The following is a 24,625-nucleotide window of genomic DNA, read 5'->3' on the forward strand; positions in this document are numbered from 1 at the left end:
CAAGCTGGAAAAATTTTCTTGACTTGGTATCTAAGTGATATTTCTTGCTTCCCATAATGTAACAGGGTGGATAGACTCTACACTGAGGAGATGGGTGGAATCCAGTAGGTTCCATTTACTGAGAGTAGATGCGTGAGAAAAGGGCAGCTGAGCATGATCTAACTTCTTTCTAAGCAGCTATCTGTTGGCCAGTGGTCCAAAGACAGCCCTTCCTAAAGGCAGTTACATGAATAAACACACACAGGAGCTTCCTTGCACCTTCTAAACCTGTGGTGGTGGAGGCACTGGCTTTGACTTTCATTTGCATTTAATAAATTTGCAGTCAAACTACAGGTTACACAAAGCAGAAAGAAAATTTTTATGAATATCAGATTAACTGTTCAAAAAATCAACTTTAAAGTCATTCATTCAGTTAACATTTGAGGGTGACTAATGGAACTATCAATTAAATTTGCCAACAATCCAGTGTATTTTTAAAATTAAATGCAAATTACATTAGTATATTTATAGTACATGATATTTGTATAGTATCATAGTGATAAGTGACTTATGAGTAGATTTCTCGCATTGTGAAGCTTGTCCCTTGAAATATCAAAACATTCCATTGTAATTATTAGGAATAGTGCTCTTACTAAACCATGTTTTACTATTCTTTATATGTGTCTGTAGTATTAAATAGCATCATAATTCAGTCACGTCTGAATGAATTCAGCTAGATCATCAAGAAATATATATTAATGATTCAAGATTCTGTAATACATGGCTACCTTCAAGGTTCTTGAAATATGAAGAATTTTCTGTTTTTATCCTAAAATACTCTTAGGCTGCTGCCCTTTGTGAGTATTAAGTCTGCTCCTGTTGTTATCTGATTTTACTGCCAGCGCAGGCATCAGCTGACAACTGTCTCGTCTTCATCTTGTCAGTGTACCGGACTTTAGGATCCCTCAACTGTCCATAATCTGTTGCTTGTAATCTAATAAGCATTGAGGTTTGTGGGGACAAGGTTGTTAGAATTATGCTAAATGCAGGAGAAAATAGGGCCTAAGTTAGCAACGGGCTAGATAAGGTAGAGGACATCAAAGAAATCACTGTCTGGAAGTCAGCTAAGTTTTAGATGTATGAAATTTCTGCATTAAAAAAATTGTTTGAGGGTGACTCTTAAATGCATACAAAGAAAAAGCTCTAAGTTACCACTGTTTAGACATTTCAATTCGTATTAAGGAAAGTACTGGAATAAATCTTACCACATATAGCGACACTGGAGTCTGATTTGAATGACTCGGGGCAGTCTTTTTATTCTTTTTTCATCGCTCCTCCATGGAGATGCTCTTACCTACTTTTCAAGGTTACTGTGACATGGGTTTAATGAAATACTGTGTGGAAAGAGTCCCACCTAGTCTGAATCAAGTTCAGTGTCCCGTATAGGTAAGTTCATTCTTCTTTCATATTTCTTGCATTTCCTTTAAATGTTGTTCGGTAATTTATAAAAAGAAAGAAGAAAAATAAAATGATAAAGACTTTTTCCCTATGTCTGACATTTGTTGATCAATAATAGCACTAGAAAACCTGAGACTGACAAAGTACACATTTTTAGTTGCTTTTCAACTCCAATTTAGATATAACAAAGCAGACTAAAAGCTGCTCCAAACACAGAGACACCTCCATAGGCAACATATTGTCTTAGAATTCTTTTTTTACATGCCAGTCATCCCAGCAGCTCTAGAGGCTGAGGCAGGAGGATCGTGAGTTTAAAGCCAGCTTCAGTAAACGTGAAGCGCTAAGCTGCTCAGTGAGACCCTGTCTCTGAATAAAATAAATAGGGGCTGGGGATGTGGCTCAGTGGTCGAGTGCCCCTGAGTTCAATCCCTGGTACCCCCAAATACCCCCCCAAAATCCTTTAAGTATAAACAGATGCCACATCACTACTGCAGCCCCCTCTTCAGAAAGATATTCTAAACTTGGAATATGTGAGATACAGGGGTGCCATGGGGCATCTGCGCTGGCCCTTAGCCTGCCAGAATCACTCTAAGTGTCCATTTTGGTAATTTGAACATTTTTTTCCTCCCTATGAAATGTTTCGGTTCATCAGCCAATTCTCCTTCCACACTGCTTTGTAATTCCAACCTCCACTACTAAAGAAAAACCTTCAATTTTCCCAATTAAATCAAGAATAGAAAATTACCTGGGTTTCCTGCTCTTCACAGTTGTGAAGAGCTAGATTTTCATTGACCCTTACAGAATTCTTCTGTCAGTGATAACACCACTGAAAGATCAATTAGTTACACTTTTATTTTGTTTTTAAGTAACTTTGCATTTTCTTTCTCAATCTCCTCATGAGTTTTCATTGGAAGATGGCTCATCTAACAGAGGCTACACTTGGCTTCTTCTTGGAGTCTTATTCTTGGTTTTTATTGTCAACTGGGGCTGTGTCTTTTAAAATAATATGAGTCTAGATTTGAATCCAATCACTTTTCTGTATGAGTTATGTCAACAGATGTTCCATGTGTCATTTTCCTTCAGGGTGTATCATTTCTCACTGACTCTTGGCTTCAAACAGGAATTCTCTGCTGTTGGTTTTGTCTGTAAGAATATAAGCTGTCCAAAGCTGTTGGTGTTTGTGGCCAAGAACCCCTAGCTCCCAACGCAGCAGTTTATCACCCACCGAGTGTTATCGCTGCCCTTGCCCTTGCATTTCTCTGGGGCAGGAACACAGCAGTAGCTCTGTGGTCTAGCACGTGTGTTCGGTATGCACGGACTGTTTGTGACGAACTGTGGGTCGGGCTCATGTTCCTGGAGTGCTTTGAGCAGCTTTACTAATCTGTCAGCATAGTATGTTCTTGTGGATAAATATAGACATACGGGCACTCTGCAACTTGTAGGTCACTGTCTTACTGTGCAGCTAAAAATTGTCGCGTTGGTATGAACAGTCTGCCCTGGGCAGAAGACCTGTTTTAGTTTGTCTTCTACTGTAGGTTTTTTGCAACCTGACTAAAAATACACCTTGCACCAAAAATATAAGAGCCCTACTTTGTGGCCAAGACGTCTATGGTGGCAGTGAACAACGGAATCATGGAGGCTGTCATTATGTTTTTTTGCTTTGGAACCTAGTCTGTGTAGCTGTTCCAGACTGCTAGTTTGGGTGACTTTTCAGGCTCATGGAGATTACAACAGCTTGTTGGAGACGATCCTGTGTGATCAGCTTGATCAAAGGGCTTGGTAGGTATGAAAGGCTGTTGTGGTGTGGAGTGGGAAATTGGTAATATTAAGCACTGAATGGGGGAGGATTGGCCCAAAGATTTCAATGGATGGGGGCAAGGGGAGAAGGTGCAGCTGCATGTGGAGATTGACTTAGATTGCCATTGCTTGGAGCCTGGGGTAATGCCTTTTAGGTCTTACATTTGGGATTATAATGTATCTGGGGTAAGATTTAGTCCTTTCTGTATCTGGGTCTACTAACTGCTGTGATGTAATGGAATTTTTCTGTGCACTCAACTTTCACTAAAAGATTTGGTATGATTAAGCTGGTAAGTTGCTGATGTGTAAAACAGCTAGTGTGTATTTGGATAATAGTTTATATTATCAAATTTAATACTCCAGCAGAGGTAGGGTTTATGTTTGATTTCTTCTAAATATTGATGTAAGTATCCTCATTTGTTTGGTTGTAAACATGGCAATTGGCCTAAAGCAGTTTTTCCTTTGCTTTTGGCTTGGGCTCCTTCAACATTTGAAAACAAAATGTTTTCTTTTTTGTTGATGGATTAAAGAACAGGACTGTATGTGTTAGCCAACACTAAATGGGTCTAAACTGCATGCCCCTGGTCTTTCTTCCTTCGTCAGAGTTCTAGCGGTTACATCAGTTCGAGTCTACCATTTTCAGCAATATTGTACATCAGTTCCAGAAAATGAACAGAAGGAAACACCCATGATGGAGTTCATTACATGCATCTTAGATATTGACTGTCTAACTTTCTATTTAATGAGAGTAGAAAAAAGTTGATTTGTGAGCATTAAAGGCACAACATATCGTTCTAATAGAGGAGAGACATTTTGTTTATTAAAGATGTGGGAGACTGAATTTCTTGTTCATTACTCCCCTTCACTATCTTTAATGAAAATATCAGATACTAACATGTGATAGCATCTGGTTCTAGGAATCAAACCCCTATTAGTCACTATCTTGTCTCTTTTGGTAGAGCACGCTTTAAAGAATGATTTTCTTTTCTCAGTTTTTTAAAATGTCTAACAAACGTATAAGTTAAATGATAAAACTTATGGTTTCAGATATTTAGAAAAATATGCTGCATCATAGTAGATTTGTGTGAAGTACTTGTTATTTCTATCGTGTAGTATCTCTCAAAGATGTCATTGACCCTTGCAGTGTTTTTGGCTAAGCAGACCTCTCCCACGGTCCAACTGACTTGACTCCTTTTGGACTCAGTGACTTTCTTGCTCATAATATTTAAACTACTTTTAGAAGAGATCGGTAACAACTAATCTGTTTCAGTAACTTGGTAGATCAACACCTTAGATTACAAACTTCTGGTAGACATGGAGTCAGAAAATTTTATATAGTCATTATATATCTCCAAAACTATTTAAGAATTTCATAAAATCTAAATCATTTTATTAAAGCAACAGGCCTCTACATAATGAAGCCCATATTAACTTGAAATTTATTAAATAAAATACAAACCAGACCATGAAAGAATTCACTCAGTTAGTTCATTGCACATATGTTTATTGAGCTTATATTGTATGCAAAGCACTAGAAGTCCTTTGCATGCTACAATGTTGGAAATGTTTCTGGTGTTATATAGTGCATATATTTGGCATCTGTTTTACACATATGCATATGTATATTGTATAATTATATGTATATTTTTGTTTTATACTAGAATGCATATTGTAATGCATGTTGTACTTGTGTATCGCTATATAATTATATAGTATAAGGCATATTATATTAACAAAGGCGTATATAAGATTAGACTCTCCTGCAAATCACACCTCACATAATGTAATCCCCCAAGGGATCATGAAGGGGAATAGCTATAATTTCGGTCTTCAATATTTATTTGTCAAACATGGTGTAGCTTCTAGCCTAGAGTAGTGGTGTACACCAGTAATCCCAGCTTCATGGGAAGCTGAGGCAGGAGGATCCCAAATTCAAAGCCAGGCTGGGCAACTTAGTCTGATCCTGTCTCAAAATTTAAAAATAAATAACTTAAAGGCAGGGCCAGAGATGTAGCTCAGAGGTAGAGACCCCATGAGTTCATTTTCCAGGACTGGAAAATAGATAGATAGATAGATAGATAGATAGATAGATAGATAGATAGATAGATAGATAGAATGTGTGAGCATGTGTATTTATTTCAGCAGCTGCAGGAACTGCCTTTGTGGCAGGTCCTCGCACACCTGGTCTATACAGTCAGTCATCTGTGTCCCTTTATGTTGTTGGGTCCCTGTGTGATGTACCTACAAAGTCCACTCCAGAAGCACCTCCTCCGAGTTGTTTCACTTGCCTTCAATGCTTAACTTAAATATGGGTCTAATTAAATAGCTCAGGAAGCTGGTTTGTCATTTCTGGCAGGCCCCACAGAAGCCTGTGAATGACTTTAGACCATGACACATTTTGCTCTGAGACCCAGAACATGCACACACATTTGTAGACGCAGAGACTGAAAACAAAAGTGTTGTGAAGCAGGGCTTCTCTCACCATGCAGGATGCTGGTACTCTGCTATTTTCTTTTCTCATCTTCTCTATTCTGTTTCATAAAAATCAGACTGAGCATCACCTACTAAATTGGTCCCGTGGTTCAGTAACAGGCTACAACCTGCACTTTGACAAATTCTTCTTTAAAGATTCCATAAGCTGAGCATTTCCAATACAGCATTAGTTCCATTCTCAGAGTGACATGCTGATATCCTTGATATAATGTTCTATGTTATATCAAGGGAATATTGGTGCTATGTGTGGCGGAGGGCACTGCTTGGTTGAGAAGTAGCTCTCCTGGTATTCCTGATGAGAACCTTGGGTTGAATGTGGGACTTCCAAGCTGGAGACAGCCCATGACCTCTGCTTCTTCATGCTTCTTTCTCCTTCGTGCAACTAACGTTTGTTGAGTCCTGTGCCTTAAGCCCAGTTCTGTGCCAAAAGGTGAGGATACAAGAAGAATAAAACAAACTCCTTGCCCTTGTGGCACCTAAGTGTAGTTGTGGAGATGGATAGACAACACATGTGTCCTCCTGTCAGACTGTGAGCAGGGGGAGGTACCAAGGAATGGCTGGCCAGAGCAGCCTCTCATAAAACTAGAAGGACATGAGCAGGTGAGCCACCAAGGAGTTTCCGTTCCCCCTTGTATCATTCCCACCACCCTCTCTTCTGCCATGAAGCCTTCCCTAACTGCATCTATCATCAGTTATTTCTAGGTCTCAGTGTCACTGTCACCATCCCAAAGAATCCAGATCTAATGTCCCACAATCACAGATTGTCTCTCTTGCAGCAGGCTGTGTAGACCCACACCCCCACACCCCCCCACCCCCGTGCAGTTCTGTTTCTGTGTGTTCTTTATGGAGCGCCTGTCTCCCCTCCACACTGCGGGCAGGAGTCATGCCTGTGGTCCTGCGGCAGATAGCTGATGACTGAATAAATGAACAAATGAATGGATAAATGAATAAATGAATGATCTCCTAAATCTCATGTGGCTTCCATTGGCAGTTCAAGATCACTGTTCATCCTTTGACTATTCAAACTGTGCCAGCTTGTGACTGAATATAGCAAGTTTTAAAAACCTTTCAAACCTTCTTTTAAAATATATCTTTATAGTCTCCACAGAACTTTGCACACAGTGCCTTCTACATGTTAAGCCCGCAATGTCTAATGCATCGATTAGCTGACCACATTCATAACCTTTTGAGACCAAAAATATTTCCCAAGGGACCCAACTGTACAGTAACACAAATGTGATGAAAGATGACGGTGTCACTGATACCTGCCCGCACTTGTGCTCGCTGTGTGTTGTAAATATAATCACTCTGGATCCTGCAGCTCAGTCCAACATTCAGCTTGGCTGTGGGATGTAGGACCCAGATCTTCCATGAATGCTCTTGACCCTCAAACCCATGTGATTTGATCTAGGTTACAGCTGGTGTCCAATTTTTCTTCTTTTCTTTCTTTCTTTCTTTTTTTTAAAATTTGTTTTAATTAGATACACATGACAGTACAATGATCTTGACATATCGTACATTTGAATCAGATGGGGTATATTTTTTCATTTTTCTGAGTGTACAGGTTGCAGAATCACTTTGGTCATGCAGTTACATATATACATACAGCAATAATATCTATTTTATTCTACTCTCTTTCCATTCCCCACTTCCAATTTTCTATATAGTAATTTATTTTTTTTTTCAAATTGCAGTTCTATAGTAGCTTTTCTTCATTACTGCTTTTATAAGATAGACAACTTTTTATAAACAAGTCTTATCTTTTTAAAAATAGTTGCTATTTTTTGCATCCTGTCCAAGAAATCTCAGTCTAACTTTAAGGTCACAAAGATTTAGTCGTGTGTTTTCTTCTGAACGCATTATGATTTTGGCCTTCTCATTTAGGTCTATGATCTGGCCAATTTTTCAGTAAAAGTTTATATCAGTAAAAATGTTCCAAGCTTGCATTCCCCAATGTATATAATGTTATTTGTGGATTATATAATTCACTTCTAACAGTAGCAAATCTTAATAAAGTTTTTTGGTTTGGTTTGGTTTGGTTTTTAATTAGATAACCACTCACGGGTTATCTTGTGCTCAGCCTGGAGTGTAGCACCCAGCTCTGAACACTTTTGTCCTAAACCACCAAATACTAACATTTTTGACAAATGCTGATAACATTAAAGATCAGTGTAAGCAAATATGGCTAGAGTTGACCAAGTGTGAGCAGGACCCTGTGAGCATGTCTGCCACAGTGGAAGAAACCCTGAGTTTACTCTTCTGTCCCCTTACCTGACTTAGAGAGGTGTGACTTGGTCAGAGCAAAGACAAACTCATCTTTGGTTGCTGAGTTAGGGACAGTACTTATGTTTTGTTTGTTTGTTTTATTTTTATATTTTATATTTATATTATTTTTTATATTTTTATATTTTTATTGGCACATTATAATTATCCCAATTCATGATGCTATATTCATACATGTTTTTGACATCATTTGATCACTCTCATTCTCCAGAGCCTTTCTCTTTCCCCCTTCTCCTCCTCCCTCCATACACTTGCTTTAATGTGCTTATCTCTCTTCTATTATTATTTCTAAAATTAGTGCCTTTTAATTGTATATATAATTATAATAAAGGTTTCATCTTGGTATATTTGTACATGGACATAGTATTTTCTTATGAAACTTTTCAAACACAAGAGAAAAATATAGTCTCTCCAACAGTTTTCAAGATTTAGTCATATTTGGTTTGCTCATACTTTTTTTATTCTCTCTGCTAAAGTATTTTGGATCAAATATAAACATCATTTCATTGAATCCCCTGTAATCAGTATGCATTCCAGAAAATATATTTTCTTACCTACCCACAATGCTATTATCACAGCCAACAAATTTAATATATCCTCTAACATCCAGTACACATTCAAACTTTTTTATTCTCATAAAATATGTCTTCTAACAACTGGTTTGCTGGAACCAGGAGTCAAATAAGGCCCACACACTACATTTGATTGTTGGTCTCCTGAGCATCCTCTTTTTATCTTTTCCATTGATTTTGTAAAAATCAGTGCCATTTTTTAATAGAATGAACTTAATTCTGAACTCTGTCTCTTGCTTCCTTGTGGTGGCATTTAACCGTTCCCATTGATTCTTGTGCAAGGATGTCAGCTCTAATGTTTTGAAAACTTGATGAATGTGGACACAAGGTGCCATATATAGACCCCTCCCTTCTCTAATGCCAAAGGCATCCCCTTCTTTTCCTAGGGGACTGAAAGCTTTGCTGTCATTCCCAGGGGTACATGGCCAACAGTTTTGAGTGTTTGAGTACAAAGATTCTACCAATATCCTGCCAACGTATAGGGAGTTTTGAGAAAGCTTCTTTTATTAGTAATCTAAAACAGCGTCTTAAATACCTTAATCATTTTAACATCATGTCAGGGAATAAGTCATGCATGTTTTCTTTGTTGGGAAGTGGATGAGAGAGAATCTCACATCCATTTGTGTGAGATGTAAGGTCTTTTTCTGTTCCAGCCGGCACCTTCCAGGCTCCCACCGACATATTCCTCTCATGGTAGGTGCAGCCATCTTTTAATTTGTGTTGTCCCTCCAAAAAGCCCCGTTTTTAAAATCATCTTACACAGCAACATCAGATCATCATTCTTCCTAGAAACCCTCTGGTTCTCGTTCCTTCCAAATAAAGTCCACTCTCATTGACTTGCCATTTAAAACCTTCCTTCTAAGAAGAATTAAAAACCTACATTTCTTAGGACTTAAGGGCTTCGGGTTTTTGCATCCCTCCTGGGTTATTATTTCATCCACACCAACACCATATAGTGGTTGGCTGAATTCTTCTCAATTAGTATTAAGTAAGCACAGTTATCCAGTTAATGGTGCCAGGCGCTGTGCTGAGTGCTTGGGATAAAGACAAGACATAGTCCTGTTCATAAGGACACCCCAGTTTCTTGGCAAAGATAGTCTGAGCATATACACTAAGATGGGGAGGTTGGTGAGAAGGTGGTTAGAGGAAGGGTGGGACAGACTTAACAGATGCCACCATGTACCTGCTCTTCCCTCTGCCTCGGCTGCCCCTTTCCCATCTCCATCCAGCAGAATCTACCTGTCCTTTAAGACCTGGGTCAGCTGCTACCTATTCCACGGTGTCTGTCTATTCAATGGCCAGAACAGAGACAGCCTAACCACAGGGATTTTGAAATGCTGGCACTCCATATTTGATATCTTTTTAAAGACAATTTAATGTTAAAATGAGTCTTGAATTTATAGCAGGAATACATACAGCCTGCAGTGAGGGGGTTTCCAGTCTTAAACGGTAAATGGCACCAGAGAAGTGGAGGTAGAACTGGAAAGGCTGGGATGTTTGTAAGGCTTTTCTCTGTAGACAGGATAAATGACAGAACCTCACTAATGCATATTAATTCAAGGGAAGGTGAATGTTCAAGTCATGGAAGTTTAGAGTCGGTGATACATTTTCAAAAGTGCCTATTTTTATACCGTCATGGAATATTGGAGCTGAAAAGCATAATCTACCTCAGCCTCCTAAAGAATACCAACCAGGTAAGTGTGGCATAAAGAATCCCAAAAAAGAATCACCGATAAGGACCCCGAAGCACATTTGGCTCCTAGTTCAGTGCTCTTTTTCATTAACTTCATTAGTGAACAAAGCATATCAGTTGTGTTGTAGACAAATGAAATTGAAAACAATTTTATTAACTGGATTACAGGTTCTCCTGTGCTTTTCTATTTGTTTATATCTGGGATCAGTGTGAGAGCTCTGGCATTGCCAGGAGTTGGTTAGAGTCTCCAGACCCATCCAGGCCCTCATCCTGAACCAGGAACCCACCTTTCAGGCAAATACAATGTGCTAAAGATTCTGAACACCAGCAAGTCTCATTGGAAGTCAGCAAACTTTCTTTTAAAAGTTAACATTCCAAGGGCTGGGATTGTGGCTCAGCGGTGGAGTGCTTGCCTGGTACCTGTGAGGCCCGAACCCAGGACCTCAGCACCGCATAAAAAAAATAAATAAATAAAACAAAGGTATTGTGTCCAACCACAACTAAAAAATAAATACAAAAAAAAAGGTTAACATTCAAAAACTCAAGACCTTTTCCAACAGTATTCATAAATTCTGAGTTAATGAGATTTAGCTACATAAAATGAATAAGTAGAAAAAGGAAATATAAAGAAGAAAATGAGAGACACACAGGAGAGGAGGGACACATGAATGAGAGCAGTTTGTCAGTTCTGTTGGGGAGAAAAAAGGAAGTTGAAATTCAGGATTATCCTGCCTCTAGCAGGTTATCCGATCTCCTTTTCATGAGAAAGGACCTTGAAATGTCAGTGTAACCTCATCTTCCTTTGCTTACAGATCTTGGCAGACATTCTTTCAGGCTCTGATGACAGTACCCACTTTGAAAATCGGGGGAAAGTCCATGTAATTGCATCTTAGCAGATGACAGACACTTAGAAAAGAAATCACTGAAGTGTTACTGTCATTCCTCTAAGATAAAATACTGGGAGGCAGAGGAAAGAAGAAAAGCAAACAGGGCAGAGACTTGATGCTAACTTTGTCTTTACTGAGCTGCTTAATTTCCTTCAATTCTTGGGAAGACCCAAGGTAGCAGTGGTTTTTAGAGAGATGAAAGTCAACAAGCCCTGGGCCTTCCGGCACACCCGCTTCTCGCGAGGACAGCAGGCACACAGGTTCTCTCTCCAGAGTACCTAGGGAAGAACAGTGTGGGGGCTTTTCTAAGGTATGTGGTCGATCAGATTCCAGGTGCTTTTCTGGATCCTCCATGTTTGGTCCTCGTTTGTACAGTGGTCTTTGCCAAAGTCCCTGCAATTGCTAAAATGTGTCATTTGTTTTATTTATTGGGTAGTACCACAGTACTGGGGACTGAACCCAGGATCACTGTACCACTGAGCTACATCCTCAGCCCCTTTTTATTTTATTTTATTATTTTTTTTAAATTTTGAAACAGGGTCTCGCTAAATTTGTAAGACTGGCCTCAAACTTGCAATCTTCCTGCCTCTGCTCCCAGTTGCTGAACATAACAAGCAGGCACCACCATAGGATACATGGTCATTTTAATTAAAGAGGTCAGACAGCTTGGTGGGAAGGACCTTCATGGCTTAAAGATATGCTAGTCTTTCTAGAAAAGTCTCCAGTGGTGCAGGAGATGGAAACCAGAGCCTCACAATGCCCCCCAAGCACTCCTTCCACTGAGCTATACTCCCCACCCACCACACTTATTTTTTTATCCTTCTTTGAAGTCACAAAAGTAGCTATGCCCGAGCAAATCACAAGGATGAGGGGAGTTATTTTATTTTATTCAGTCTTCATCATAAGCAGCTGATGGGAAAAAAACAAGGTAGAAATCTTGCCTGATGCCCCTATACCAATGAAATGAATGAATAACAAAAATGGTGTATATGTGTACAATGGAATATTATTCAGCTTTTAAAAAGAAGGAAATTCTACAATTTGCAGCAACATGAATGAACCCTGAAGACAGTAAGCTCAGAGAAATGAACCAGCTACAGAAGGATAAATATTGTATGATTCCACTTATAAGTTACCTAAACCAGGCAAATCATAGAACCCAAGGATAGGATGGTGTGGTGCTTGGCAGTACTGGGAATGAACCGGGGAGTTGGGGGAGGGAGTTCTGAGCTACATCCTCAGCCCTTTTTTAATTTTGAGACCGGTGAGGAAAGAAAATGGGCAGTTGCTAATCAGTGGATATGATATTGTTAGTAAAGCAAGCTGAATAAGCTCTGATGATCTGCTGTACAATATTGTGCCTATAGTCAATAATTATGCATCTTATACCTAAAATAAGAGAGCAGATCTCATGTTTAGTGATTTTATCATAATAAAATTAATACATTTTTTTTCAGAAAAGATTGGGTAATGTGGAATGTTTACAAGATACATTGTCATGCAGACACAGGCTTGGATCCTGAGTTGATTGCTTTGTGACCTTGGGAAAGTCATTAAGCCCTCTGAACCTATATGATCTCACCTTTAAAAAAGCAAATTGTTAGGGTATGTCAAATTAGGATTATATTGAAGACTAAAGATACCAGTTTTTCTGGAGATGTCTTGTGGACCCTAAAACTACACAATTTGAGAATTGTAGGAGAACTAAATAGTGTAAGAGAGAAAGAAGGTATGTATTTAATCCATAAAAACAGAGTTACATTGTACATTATCAGAATTTTATGGAAACTAATTAAAACAGAACTTAATGTGCCTTTGGATGTATTTTTCTTCTACAGCCAAAATTATTTCTGGTTATTTTTTTTACCTGACATTATTTTTTCCTTGGCCTACTTTAAATTATTTACAAGTCATCTGTCACTTTATTATGCAACCTTTTTCTGATGCTCAAACTAATTGTTTCTTCTTATCCCAACATTTTTCATTTCTTAATACAACTGTTCCGAGGAAAATAACTCTTCCTATCATGTGTGGAGACTGTTTTCTTTTTATCCTAATTGACTTCACATGACTTTGTAGGTTTCTAGTCATTTTGAGAATTTGCAGTACCTTTTAGCATGCCATTTCTTAAGCACGCTCATAAATACATTAGTGGACAATTTGTTATTGTTATATACACAGTGTGACATGTTCTCATGGTAGCTGCGTCATCCTTGGTTTATTATGTTTTATGAAATGTTCCTGTAATACCAGTAAATAAAATCAGTCTTACAGGAAAAGAGGGACTTGGGAGAGAAAGTGGTTCCAAGGAAAGATCCCAGTTATCAATAACAAATAGGGTTCACCCTCAACACCTGCAAAACGAACAAGGTACTTAGAACTGGCAGAAAGAATAATTTTATATCCAACTGTGAGTAAAGAAATCTCATAAATTTACTCCTTTGTTGAAAGGCAAGTTTACATTGTTCTCTGGAAAGAAAATTTGCTTAATCAGACCCACATTTCTAGGAAGAAGACCTACCGCATACTATGTTGGAGGCATTTTTAAAATTAAAAATAAATAAATAAAGGAAACCATCTTCTATTCCAAATGTTCAGTCAGATTCCAGTAAGAGGAGCATCAGAGACAGCATTGGGTATTTTGAACAACTGGGTGTGTGCTTATCTGTCTTTGCAAACTGGTGAAAACAGGTAAAAGTACCTCTTTTCTAAGGCACTTACTTGGTGAAGGGAGATGCGGAAGCCATGTGTCTGTTGGGCATTTTGATTCATGCCCATCACAGGCTGGCTGAAATGCCCATCTCCACCCACACTGGCACACAGACAGAGGTCAGGCCAAAGGGGTGGATTGGAAGAGCAGACCTGCACCAGCCCAGTGGGTTTTCTTTGAATTCAAGAATATTTTGAGCTTCCATTCCCCTCTGTGGCAACCCCAGATCACAGCATCCGAAAGCCCTCAGGCAGGTATAGAAGAGCAGGTTCCTCTAGCCACTTATTCTGTTTAATTTTTCTTTTAGAACTTTTGCAGTCTGACACAGTGTGTGTGTGCTTACATAGGAAACGGCTGATCACTGCCCTGCCTCTGGGCAGTGTAACAGGCTCTATTGGCTGCCATTCTCCCAGCACCTAGAACAGTGCCTGACACCTCGGTACTCACTAAGTAAATAGTGTTAGAAATGAGGGCGTGAAAAGAATGATACCCTCTAGTAAGAGATGGAACTACTTTTCTGAAAATCTAACCAAGAAAACCAGTGGCTTTCCTATCATATCCACTTCCACCTTTGGCCTCTGGGGCTCTTATAGGAGGATACCCAGGTTGGCATTTTCTTTCTGTCCAGTGTCATAATGAAAATGTAACTGAACTACAAATTATGGAGGGGAATTTTTCTTGGTGCTGAGATTAGAAGGTTAGACATTCCTGGAAATGGGGGTAACTTAGGGAAACTGTACCAGGGACCTGAGAGCAGGCAGCCTGCAAGTGAAGCTTTTAATCAGTGAAATTGGGGGGAAATGGAGTCACGTTCAGAGGTCATCACCTGTGGCCAAAAATAGAGCTAATAAAGAGGAAAAGAATAGAGCCTAAACCAACTTTGTGTAGATAAAGGAGTAGATCCTGCTTGATAGAAAATGTGGAGACCCGGTAAAAAAGGGAAAATATCTAAAACAATTCAGAAAAAGACAAGTGGGAACAAAATTTGGAATAAAAATAATAAAAGATATTAATCAAAAAAAAAGGAAGAAGAAGAAGAACATTAACAAAACAACAGAATGTAATGGAGAGAAAGTCCAAGATTAAAATGTAAATAAGAAAACAGAGAAAGGAAATTTTGAAAGGGATACGTAACTAGAGACCTAATTAATGTGTGAAAATTGTGTCCTTCCTTTCCACCCACCTCAGCCCCATACCAGGAACATTCATTTCTAGGCATCTTGAGCTGTTAGGTGAAAATTGAAAAATGGAATGAAGAAGGAAACAGGAATGAAGTGAGATGGAGTCGAAGCTAAAAAATTCATTGCATGGATGCTTTTGAGCTGTACCCTTCAATATAGCTAAGATGATGAATTCTGTTATGTGTACTTTATCCCAATTAAACAGAAATAAAATAGATAAAAATCCTCATGTGCAATAAATTTAAGTGGGAGAGGTTTTTAAAACAACAAATTAAAAACTGTTCCTTCAACAAATTTTTAGAAGGAGAAGGTGTGATGTAAATGACCTGCCAGGACACTTTCACTGTGAGGGATCCATATTTCAAGAGACCCTATGGTACAGGAAACTGATCCTGTCCTCTTGGAACAGTAGGGTGACTGTGGAAACCAGAGACCCTACAATGACAGGTGGAGGCAGGAATATTGACCCTGACCCTGAAGGCTGGGAGCATTTGCTTGCCAAGTTGGGTTGAAAGGAAGGACAGCATCCCAGGTAGAGAGGAGAAGACTCCAACCATCACAGCCTGCATTTGCAAAGCTCAAAAGTGGAGCAGAAGTATGGCTGTTCCTGCATCCATGTCTTATTTTATTTGGTTTTATTTTTCAATCAAAAATAAATTTTAGTTAAAATTTGGATCTAGGAAGAAAGAGGTTGAATTCTTGAGAGCTGGATTCCTGGGGAGAGTAAGTTTATACCTTTTGTACTTTTATCTTTCCCCTTCCTTACCTTACCTGTCTGTACAGGGACTCAGAGTCACCATCCATCATGAATATTAATCATGGCCGTGTGCCTGATGGAGCCAGCAGCCATCCAAACCCGTGAGGCCATCAGGTTCAGGCAATTTCCTCTGGTGACTTTCTGGATGATGACATTTCCTTTTCATCTTTTCCTTCTTGGGTAGCTTGAGTTTCTACCTGTAGGAAGTTACACCCTTCCCTTATAATTTTCTGCTTCCAGACTATCGTGACCTTAGAAATTAGACAAATGATTGGAGTTAGAGGTCCCAAGGGAGGGCCTAATGATTTTTTTTTTTTTTTTTTTTTTTTCCTAATGGTGATGTTTAGACGAGGGTGGACTTTGTGGCTCAGTTTTGATGATTAGGGAACCTGAATTTCCTAGTTCTCAAATAGATCCTCACCAAATAAGTAAGTTATTGACAGGTACCATGTCATGTTTCCTTTTGAAAATTATGCCGGCTAAGGGTAGGATTTATTAGGAATTAATTGTGGTGAGAGAAAGAGGGGTTACTGAAACTTGGGAGTGGATGCAGTTCAAGGACTCTCACTCCATCACACTTTCTCTGTGTCTCCATCTTCCCAAGCCCATCTGCGTGGGACTCGGAGGGAAGGGTGCCATCACTTTGATTCTGCTGTGCCTGGCTTGAGACCCAGCTGCACTGGGATAGTTCCAGCTCACTCGGGAACTATGTGCACAGACTTTTGTACTCACAAAGACATCTGGCTTTGAAATACAGGTGGATAATGTTTTTTATGATAGCAATGAATTGGTACTTTGGCCTTTTATACGGAAGATTTATCTGAAAGGTATTCTTGTGTCTGGATTTCAGCTATCAGGTTCAAAATATGGCTTTGCAGGAGGACTGCCAGAGGTCACTGTCATGAAAATCCTCACTAGAGTTATGACATTTTGTCCCAGGAGTCTTGTAATTATGGATCGGGTCTCCCAATTGTATTTTACATCAACTCAATTATTGCTGCCATCTAGAAGTGGTTTCAACTCTGGAAAACCAAAGATAGTAAGAAGTTGTACTCCAAGTGGACGTTTTAGGTTTATGTTACAGTCTCCAGTTCTGTGGCTCGATGCCCAGCTTATAGGAAGATGCTTATGGGGCTATGATGTACCTCTGTAATTTGGAGTTGGGGAGGCGTCCTGCTTCTACAGGGTCCCTGCATTGAGAGTGGGAGGCAGGGGAGAAGGGTGGGCAGCACTTTATTTTTGTCACCTGACTTCACACAGGCCCCTTTAGAATAAATAGTATCTTTCCATAAGCTGCTTGTGGTGCTTTTAATGACTCTTATGTCACAAATAGTATGCCCTGTTCTTTAGAGACTGTGACATTACTGATTCTCCTAATGTATCTCCCACCCCATGAATCACTCTTAGACATATACAAATGAAGTAAGAAGCTATGTTTAGTTAGTGATTTAAGATTTATTGAGAATTATCTGTGCAAAGACCTCTGTGTAGTCAGCTCTCTACATCCACAGGTTCCACATCTGTGGATTCAGCCAATCTTGGATTAAAAATATTACATCTCTACTGAGCACATGCAGCTTTCTGTTGCTTATCATTGTACCATGTAGCAACGCTTTACATAGCATTTATATTGCACTAGGTATTTTAAGTCACCCAGAGCTGATTTAAAGCATATGGGAGAATGTGCCTAGGTTTTATATAAATACTGCATGTTTTACGTAAGGGAGTTGATCCTTCTTAGATTCTGGTGTCACCAGGGCATCCTGGATTCAATCCCCCATGGACACTGAAGGACAGCATATTACATCTGGCAAGCTGTCTTGTTAGGGAATTTTCAGGGATACAGCTAAAACGATTATATGACTCAATTATAGGGGCCAATCCTAGGCAAACCACTTGACCAATTGTAAAAGAAGAAGATTAGATGGGCAGAGAGGGATGGCAGCAGTAAGAAAGAAAGAAGGGAAAATGTACATAAGAATAGTGTGCTCCCCGGACAGTCAGGGTTTCAATGGGTCTTTGATGCAGGGAGGCAAACTACTAAAGGCCTTGAGGCCAGTGTGTTTGAGGCTTGATGAAGATAACTGGGAGCTATTGAAAGTTGTAAATAGATAAAAGTTGTGACGGAAGCCATGTAAGAAAGAGACCGGTTGGGTATGGAAAGTAAATGGAATAAAGTCAGCTGCTGTTATAATCTTGACATAGATTTCCAAAGGCTGAGACGAGGAAATGGCTAAAAAGGAATAGGGAGGTGAAAAGAAAAACTTTACAACACATTTTATTTTATTTTATCGTTCTAACTTGAGAAGCCATATTCTTATGGTGTGGTAGTAGCTGAGATCTGGAAAGACCTCCTGAGATATAAGGAACCCCTGAACAGGAAAAATGAATTGGAGCAGATGGGGTAGGAAAAATGAGGGAGAATCATCAATGTGCAATTGGATATATGCTTGTAAATTCAATAAAATAAAACATTTGTGTGGCCTTCTCAGAATTGGGCTTTGGATCCAAAGCAAGAAAACACTTGCATTCGTTTGTAGTTATGAATATTCAGCTTTCATGTAGGATCTTGTTTTCTTCTTCATTATCAATGACACCACCATTCTGTTGATAATTAAACCCACCTCCAAACTGGAAATTCACTTTTCTCATGACTCTTTTCCTTAATCTCTGTACCCAGTCATCTGAAACTGAATGCTGCCTTTGAAAGTCTACTTTGTCATTATCCTGTCCTTAGCATTCCTAATGTCTGTCCTAAGTACATTTGTTCTTACATTTCTCTCATTGGATATTGATGCCTAACTTCATCAGAAGTATTTGGCTGGGTGCATGCTGGAATTGAACATAAAGAACAGAGACATGAAATCTGCATTCTGAGCAGAGACTACTACTCACTAGGAGCCCTGATTGCTGCCCCTGTTCAAGATCTGATCCAAGTAGGGAATTTACACATTTTATAAAGGACAAGTGTTGGGGTTGTGGCTCAGTGGTAGAGTGCTTGACTGGTATTCTGCAGGCCCAGCACTGTTAAAAAAATAAATTTCATATATATATGAAAACAGATACATGTATGTATATATGACAAAACAGGAATATCTATTATGTCTTTCATATATTTTTATATGTGTGTGTGTGTGTGTGTGTGTGTGTGTGTGTGTGTGTGTATATATATATATATATATATATCCCCAACACACACACACACACCTAAGCAAGGCATCCCAACTTGAGCCAAGGGTGATGGGAGTGAAAATTTAAGTTCATCCTTTGGATGGCATGAATAGCACTGCCTGAGGCTTTCTAAAGGTACCTCCCTTTTGAGAGCAATAGCCAACTGGATCTTGGAGACTTCTAGAAGCTATGACCCCAAAATCTTTTCCATTATTCTGCTAAAGCGCAGAAGACAGAGAGCTCCTGCCATTAGAAAAACTTGGACAAGAAATCACTTTTTCTCCCATATAAATTTTCTCAGTCCATTTTCCTGGCTTCTAAAAAAGAAACCAAAAGCATCTTATAGATTACAGAATTCATCAGCTGTATCTGTCTGGTAACCAAAAGAATTTTTTAGATTGTCAAATCTGTGGTAATGCAAGCCTGATATCATAAAAGTAAATTTTATCACCATTTCTAAATAACATTGCCAAGTTGTAATATTAAGTGCTACATTTTTAATATGATTCATATCCTTATATTTATGATTGTACACACCCCGACTGAATATTTATGATATTATTTTCAGCCGGTAAGAACATCCATTCTGTTTTTCAGCTTCTCCAGTTGGCAACGGCTACATCAAGCCTCCGGTTCCACCTGCTTCAGGCACACACAGGGAGAAAGGGCCGCCAACCATGTTACCCATCAACGTGGACCCTGACAGCAAACCAGGAGAATATGTCCTCAAGAGCTTGTTTGTCAACTTCACCACTCAGGCCGAACGCAAAATCCGCATCATTATGGCAGAGCCACTGGTGAGTCTGTGCCATTAAACCTGCCTTTTTAAAACTTCATCTGTACACGGATGTAGTCAGTCCTCCGTGTCTGCAGGTTCCACATCCAGGATTTAACCAAACTCAGATCAGAGGCTTGGGGGGAAAAATTGCATCTGTACTGAATGTGCTTAATATTTTGTGGGTCATGAACAATGCAGTTTAACAACTAATTACGTATCATTTGCATTATATTAGGTATTGTAAGTCATCTAGAGATTATTTAAAGTATATAGGATGATATGTCCAGATTAGATGCAAATAGTACATCATTTTATACAGGGCACTTGAACATCTGCAGATTTTTATATCCAAAGGGGATCCTAGAACCAATCCGCCCCCCGCCCCCACAGATAAGGAAAGATGGCTGTTTACCAGATTTTGCCATTCTGGCAAAGAATAGATTTGTTTTCTAATAAGTTGTAATATTAAGTGCTACATTTTTAATATGATTCATATCCTTTTACTTTAAAAAACTGTTTTTCCCCCTTTTAATCACAGGTGATATAGGTAATTATCAAAATCTTAGTTAGGTTTCCTAATTTAACTCATTTTGTTCCATTGTCCAAGATGTAGAACACATAAAAACTTAAGCTGAGCAACAAATACCACACACACATGGTTACTTTGAAATAAATATTATATTTTTATAGTTCTATTCTTTTAAGAAAAATAATAGGTGAAGGATTAAAGCATTTGAAAAATTTGTATATATACACTTCCATATATACTTAAAAATATACATAAAGGATTATAAAAGATACATAAGCTCTAGGTTATAATTTCCAACCTATTTTAATGCACCTGTGTCAATTTTGTTGAAAAACTCATGGAACTGAAGACTTTGGGACTTAATGGGTTAAAGGAAAAAAATTTGAGTGTAGAGAATTTTAAAAGTGATCTTCAGTAAATCAAATTCAGTAGCCCACTTCACTGCTGCATTCAGGACTATAAACATAAGCTAAGAAGAGTATTAATTATAGAAAACTGTGTTCAGAGTCTCTGCTATGTTTATATGCTGAAGGCAAAAATTTTCACCATGCTTTTTAAAATTTGTTGTTGTTGTTGATGTTGTCAATGTGCCTTTATTTTATTTATATGCAGTACTGAGAATCAAACTCAATGCCTCACACATGCAAGGCAAGTGCTCTACCACTGAGCTATGACCCCAGACCCTCACCATATTTTCAAAATAAATGAGGGGGAAAAATCATTGCTTTTCAAGTGGCTATCTGGACTTCCAGCTTGAGAACATAAGGTTCTCCGAACTGTATTGTCAGAGTTCGTGTTTTGTCAAGCAGTTGTGAAACCTCACTTTAGTTTCTGATAGTTGGAAGATAGGAAATTCTTGACTCACCTTTAGATTCCTTATTAGACAGATGATGTCCTTGGGCGTCAGTGTCTTTGCAGATGCTTCTGTTGGAAAATAAGGCCTGGGTCAGCCTTATGTTAATTGCTTTAACAGGGCTCTGAGGACTGCGAAATCATGAAAGGACACTCAGGAAGGAAGAAAGTGCAATTGGTAGATTCAGATTACTTGTTTTCTGACCTTGGCGTGGCCACACACAATAGGAGAGAAGGAAAGGAATTCCTAGTGACGCAGCTGTTCCTATGAAGGGCTTTGTGCCTCCTGTGAGGATACTGGAGCCATGAGAAGATACTCTGAGTTTGTTCTGTAGAATCATAGCTTAAAATGATCAAGAGCAATATTATTCAGCCCACAGCATCATCTCTGGAAATAGGTAGTAGATGAAGCACAACATCATTTGTTAAAAATGACTTGTAAGAATCACCGTTGACAGTTTGGTAGTCAAAATTCAAGTTCATGTGTTAAGTGTGTTTACCTGGAAATTATAAATTTTGCACTTTAAAGTTTTTATTAGATCATTGGAGCTCATTTTTATACATTCTTTTCATAAAATTTTAATCATTTATTGAATTTCTATTATTATGGAAACATTTCTTGTTTTTACAATTTAAATTACTTAAAGAGCAGCACCTTTTTTGCAAGCCTCTTATGTTTTTATATTTCTACTACTCTAACTACTAGTAGTAAATAATATTTATGTTGTACTTACTGTGTGCCAGGTTGTGCTTCACTTATTATCTTTACAATGACCTGAGGTCTTTTGCCATTTACATATGGGAAAAGTTGGCACAGAGAGGGTTAAGTAATTGCTTAAGGTCACACCTTATTGATGGGTGAAGTCAGAGCTTAACTCTGACCTGCAGTAAGTGCACTCTGTTGCCAGTCTCTGCAGGAACATCTTCACATAAAGATATCTTCACTCACCTTACAGACCAACACAAAGCTCTTCTGTGATCTGAGTTAGCCAAGTCAAGTTCTCAATTCCTTTTGTCCAGAACAATGTTGATCCACAGCAAGTTTGGCTGCCTAGGAAGCTGGGACTGCTCCCAGGTGGAGGGAGGAAAGTTGCCTTGGGGTCCATAGCATATGGAGGAGCCCAGGGAAGAAGGCACAATGAGGATTAATTTCACTCAACATCAGAGAAGGATGAAAATGGCAAGTTAAGGGTCTTAGAAACTGAGCATCCTGGTGACTTTTCCCCAGGAACTGAGAAGTATGTACAATAGCTGAGAGAGATTCTTTTTTTTGAGCCACCCATATTTCCAGAACAATAGTTCAAACACTGTCCTTTAAGGATTCCTGATGTGACATAGATTGGGTTTAACTTTTTCTTCTTTACTCAGCTCTGAATTTGTCTACATGGCCTCTTTTCTTGTCTGAGTAAGCATTAGGCCTGAGAAACTCAGATGTGCCCCAGCATTCTTCTAATTAGAGGTAGGCTCTGTGTTCCTTTCCATGAGCAACTGAAGTATTCCCAAATGAGAAAAACGAAAGGGGACGGAATTTAAAAAAAAGCACAAGACTTCTTCATCAGACAGTTGTCCTTGGGTGCCTAGTCGGAGAGCTGGTAGGTGCTGATGGCTTGGAGTTTTTACCTGAAGAAATATATGCAATCAATTTTTGGTATTGTTGCTTTTTATAGAAAGAAGCTATTTATTCCCCTTGTGTATTTTGGCACAGATATAAATTTCTGTGCCCTATCCATTTCTTGTCTGTTGAAAATTGCTTAGTAATTTTTTGTCCTTATACTTGCTTCCTTATAGGAGAGTGACCATAATGGATTCTGTATCTTGTTTCGTTATTTGATTCAAAAAGTATAAATGTGCACTTGGCATTTTTGTTCTGCAGTCACAGCAAGAAGGATTCTTTGTTTTTATTTGTTGTTTGTTTCATTGCTATTGTTGTTTTATGCGGTGCTGGAGATGAAATCCAGGGTCTTAAGCATGATAGGCGAGTGTTTTACCATCGAGCTATACCACCATCCCAAGAGGTATTATTTTTTATGTTATGTAGAGTACATACTCTAATAGGGGAATTCTAATAAAAGTATTCTCCTATTTATCACCTCATTTAGAAAGACTGAATTGCTGGGCAACATGGTACACGCCTATAATCCCAGCAGTATGGGAGGCTGAGGCAGGAGGATCTCATTCAAAGCCAGCCTCAGCAACTTAGTGAGGCCCTAAGCAACTTAGCAAGACCCTGTCTCTAAATAAAATATAAATAGGGATGGGGCTGTGGCTCAGTTATTAAGTGCCCCTGGGTTCAATCCCCAGTAATCCCCCCACCAAAAAAAGGAAGAAAGAAAGATGTTGAATCCATTAGAACTCTGAACTCATATGTGTTTGTATCAAATCACAAAATTGTATTCCATTAACCTTAACATAACTAAAACTTTAAGCAGCAAAGAAAATTTTCAAAAATTTGGAAGTATAGCTTTATTATTTGGAATACTACATAGGAATCTGTATTTTTCAATTTTACATGACTAAGAATCCCATACCAGTTTAACAGACTGTGTACAATAGGTTCTACATTACATTACATTAAAGTTTAAAGTTTTATTTATGTCAAATAAATAAAGTTACCCAAATAGCTAACTTTGATGGGGGGGGGGTGTGACAAATAAAAATATCCTAGCAAAAGAAAATTTTAGATTTTTTTTAAATAAGTGTATTTGTGAACATCTTTTACTTGTTCAGCCATATTGTTCTTTGTACCCAAAAGATATTCAGGTCATATTCATTAATATTTATGAGTAAGTCAATAATTTTCTTTTTCATTTTCTTCTTTTCTTTTTGCCTCTTGGGAATATTTGATATCCTTTGCTCTTGCTCCGTCACCATTATTTCACCTTTCCCAAGCAAAATATTCTAAACAAGCTAAATGAGTTATTTATGCCTGTTTAAAGTTATTTTTATTTCAAAATAAAAAATACAGAAAGACTCAGTGGGTGATAAATAACTCAGTCTTGTTCATCTCAATGTCCTATTTCCCCCTCATTTATCAGCAGTGGTTCTCTGGGAATGGAATTCTAGGTTCACATTCATTCTCCTTCTAGACTTTTGAAGTTATATTATACTCTGTTACTTCTATCATTGCCATTGAAAAGTCTGCAGTTGATTTATTATTTGTTCACAGATGATGTCTTTCTCTGCTTTTATGTGTTTGGTGTTCCAGTCTTTCACTACACTGCATTGGATGGGAATTTGTTTTTATTTCTTGTTTCTTGAGTTTGAATTAAGGATTTATATCTTCCATCAATTCTAGAAAATTCTTAACTATTAAGTGTATTAATATGCCATTTATCCATTTATCCATTACCCCATTCTCTCTTTCTGGCACTCCTATTAGATGTATTTTGAACCTTTTCATGTTATACTTCTTCTTTTATCTATGACATTCCAAGTAATTTTTTCAGATCTATCTTTCAATTCATGAATGCTCTCTTGAGCCATTT

The 24,625-nt window shown here is 38.4% G+C and overlaps 1 protein-coding gene across 9 annotated transcripts in view; it reads left to right on the forward strand.

The window, feature by feature from the left end:
* The window catches only part of Fry (FRY microtubule binding protein), a 376,400-nt gene that overhangs the window by 165,358 nt on the left and 186,417 nt on the right, over nucleotides 1-24,625 (forward strand). For 8 of the 9 annotated variants that reach the window (XM_048800797.1, XM_048800790.1, XM_048800793.1 and 5 more), the window contains one exon: nucleotides 19,579-19,778. In XM_048800797.1, coding sequence (XP_048656754.1) covers nucleotides 19,659-19,778 — 120 coding nt within the window. In that variant the 5' untranslated portion in view covers nucleotides 19,579-19,658. Of the gene's footprint in view, nucleotides 1-2,835; nucleotides 3,217-19,578; nucleotides 19,779-24,625 lie in introns of those variants that run through there. The other variant, XM_048800795.1, reaches the window with a different exon arrangement.

This window comes from Marmota marmota, unplaced genomic scaffold, assembly GCF_001458135.2.
Source record: "Marmota marmota marmota unplaced genomic scaffold, marMar, whole genome shotgun sequence".
Classification (NCBI taxonomy): domain Eukaryota; kingdom Metazoa; phylum Chordata; class Mammalia; order Rodentia; family Sciuridae; genus Marmota; species Marmota marmota.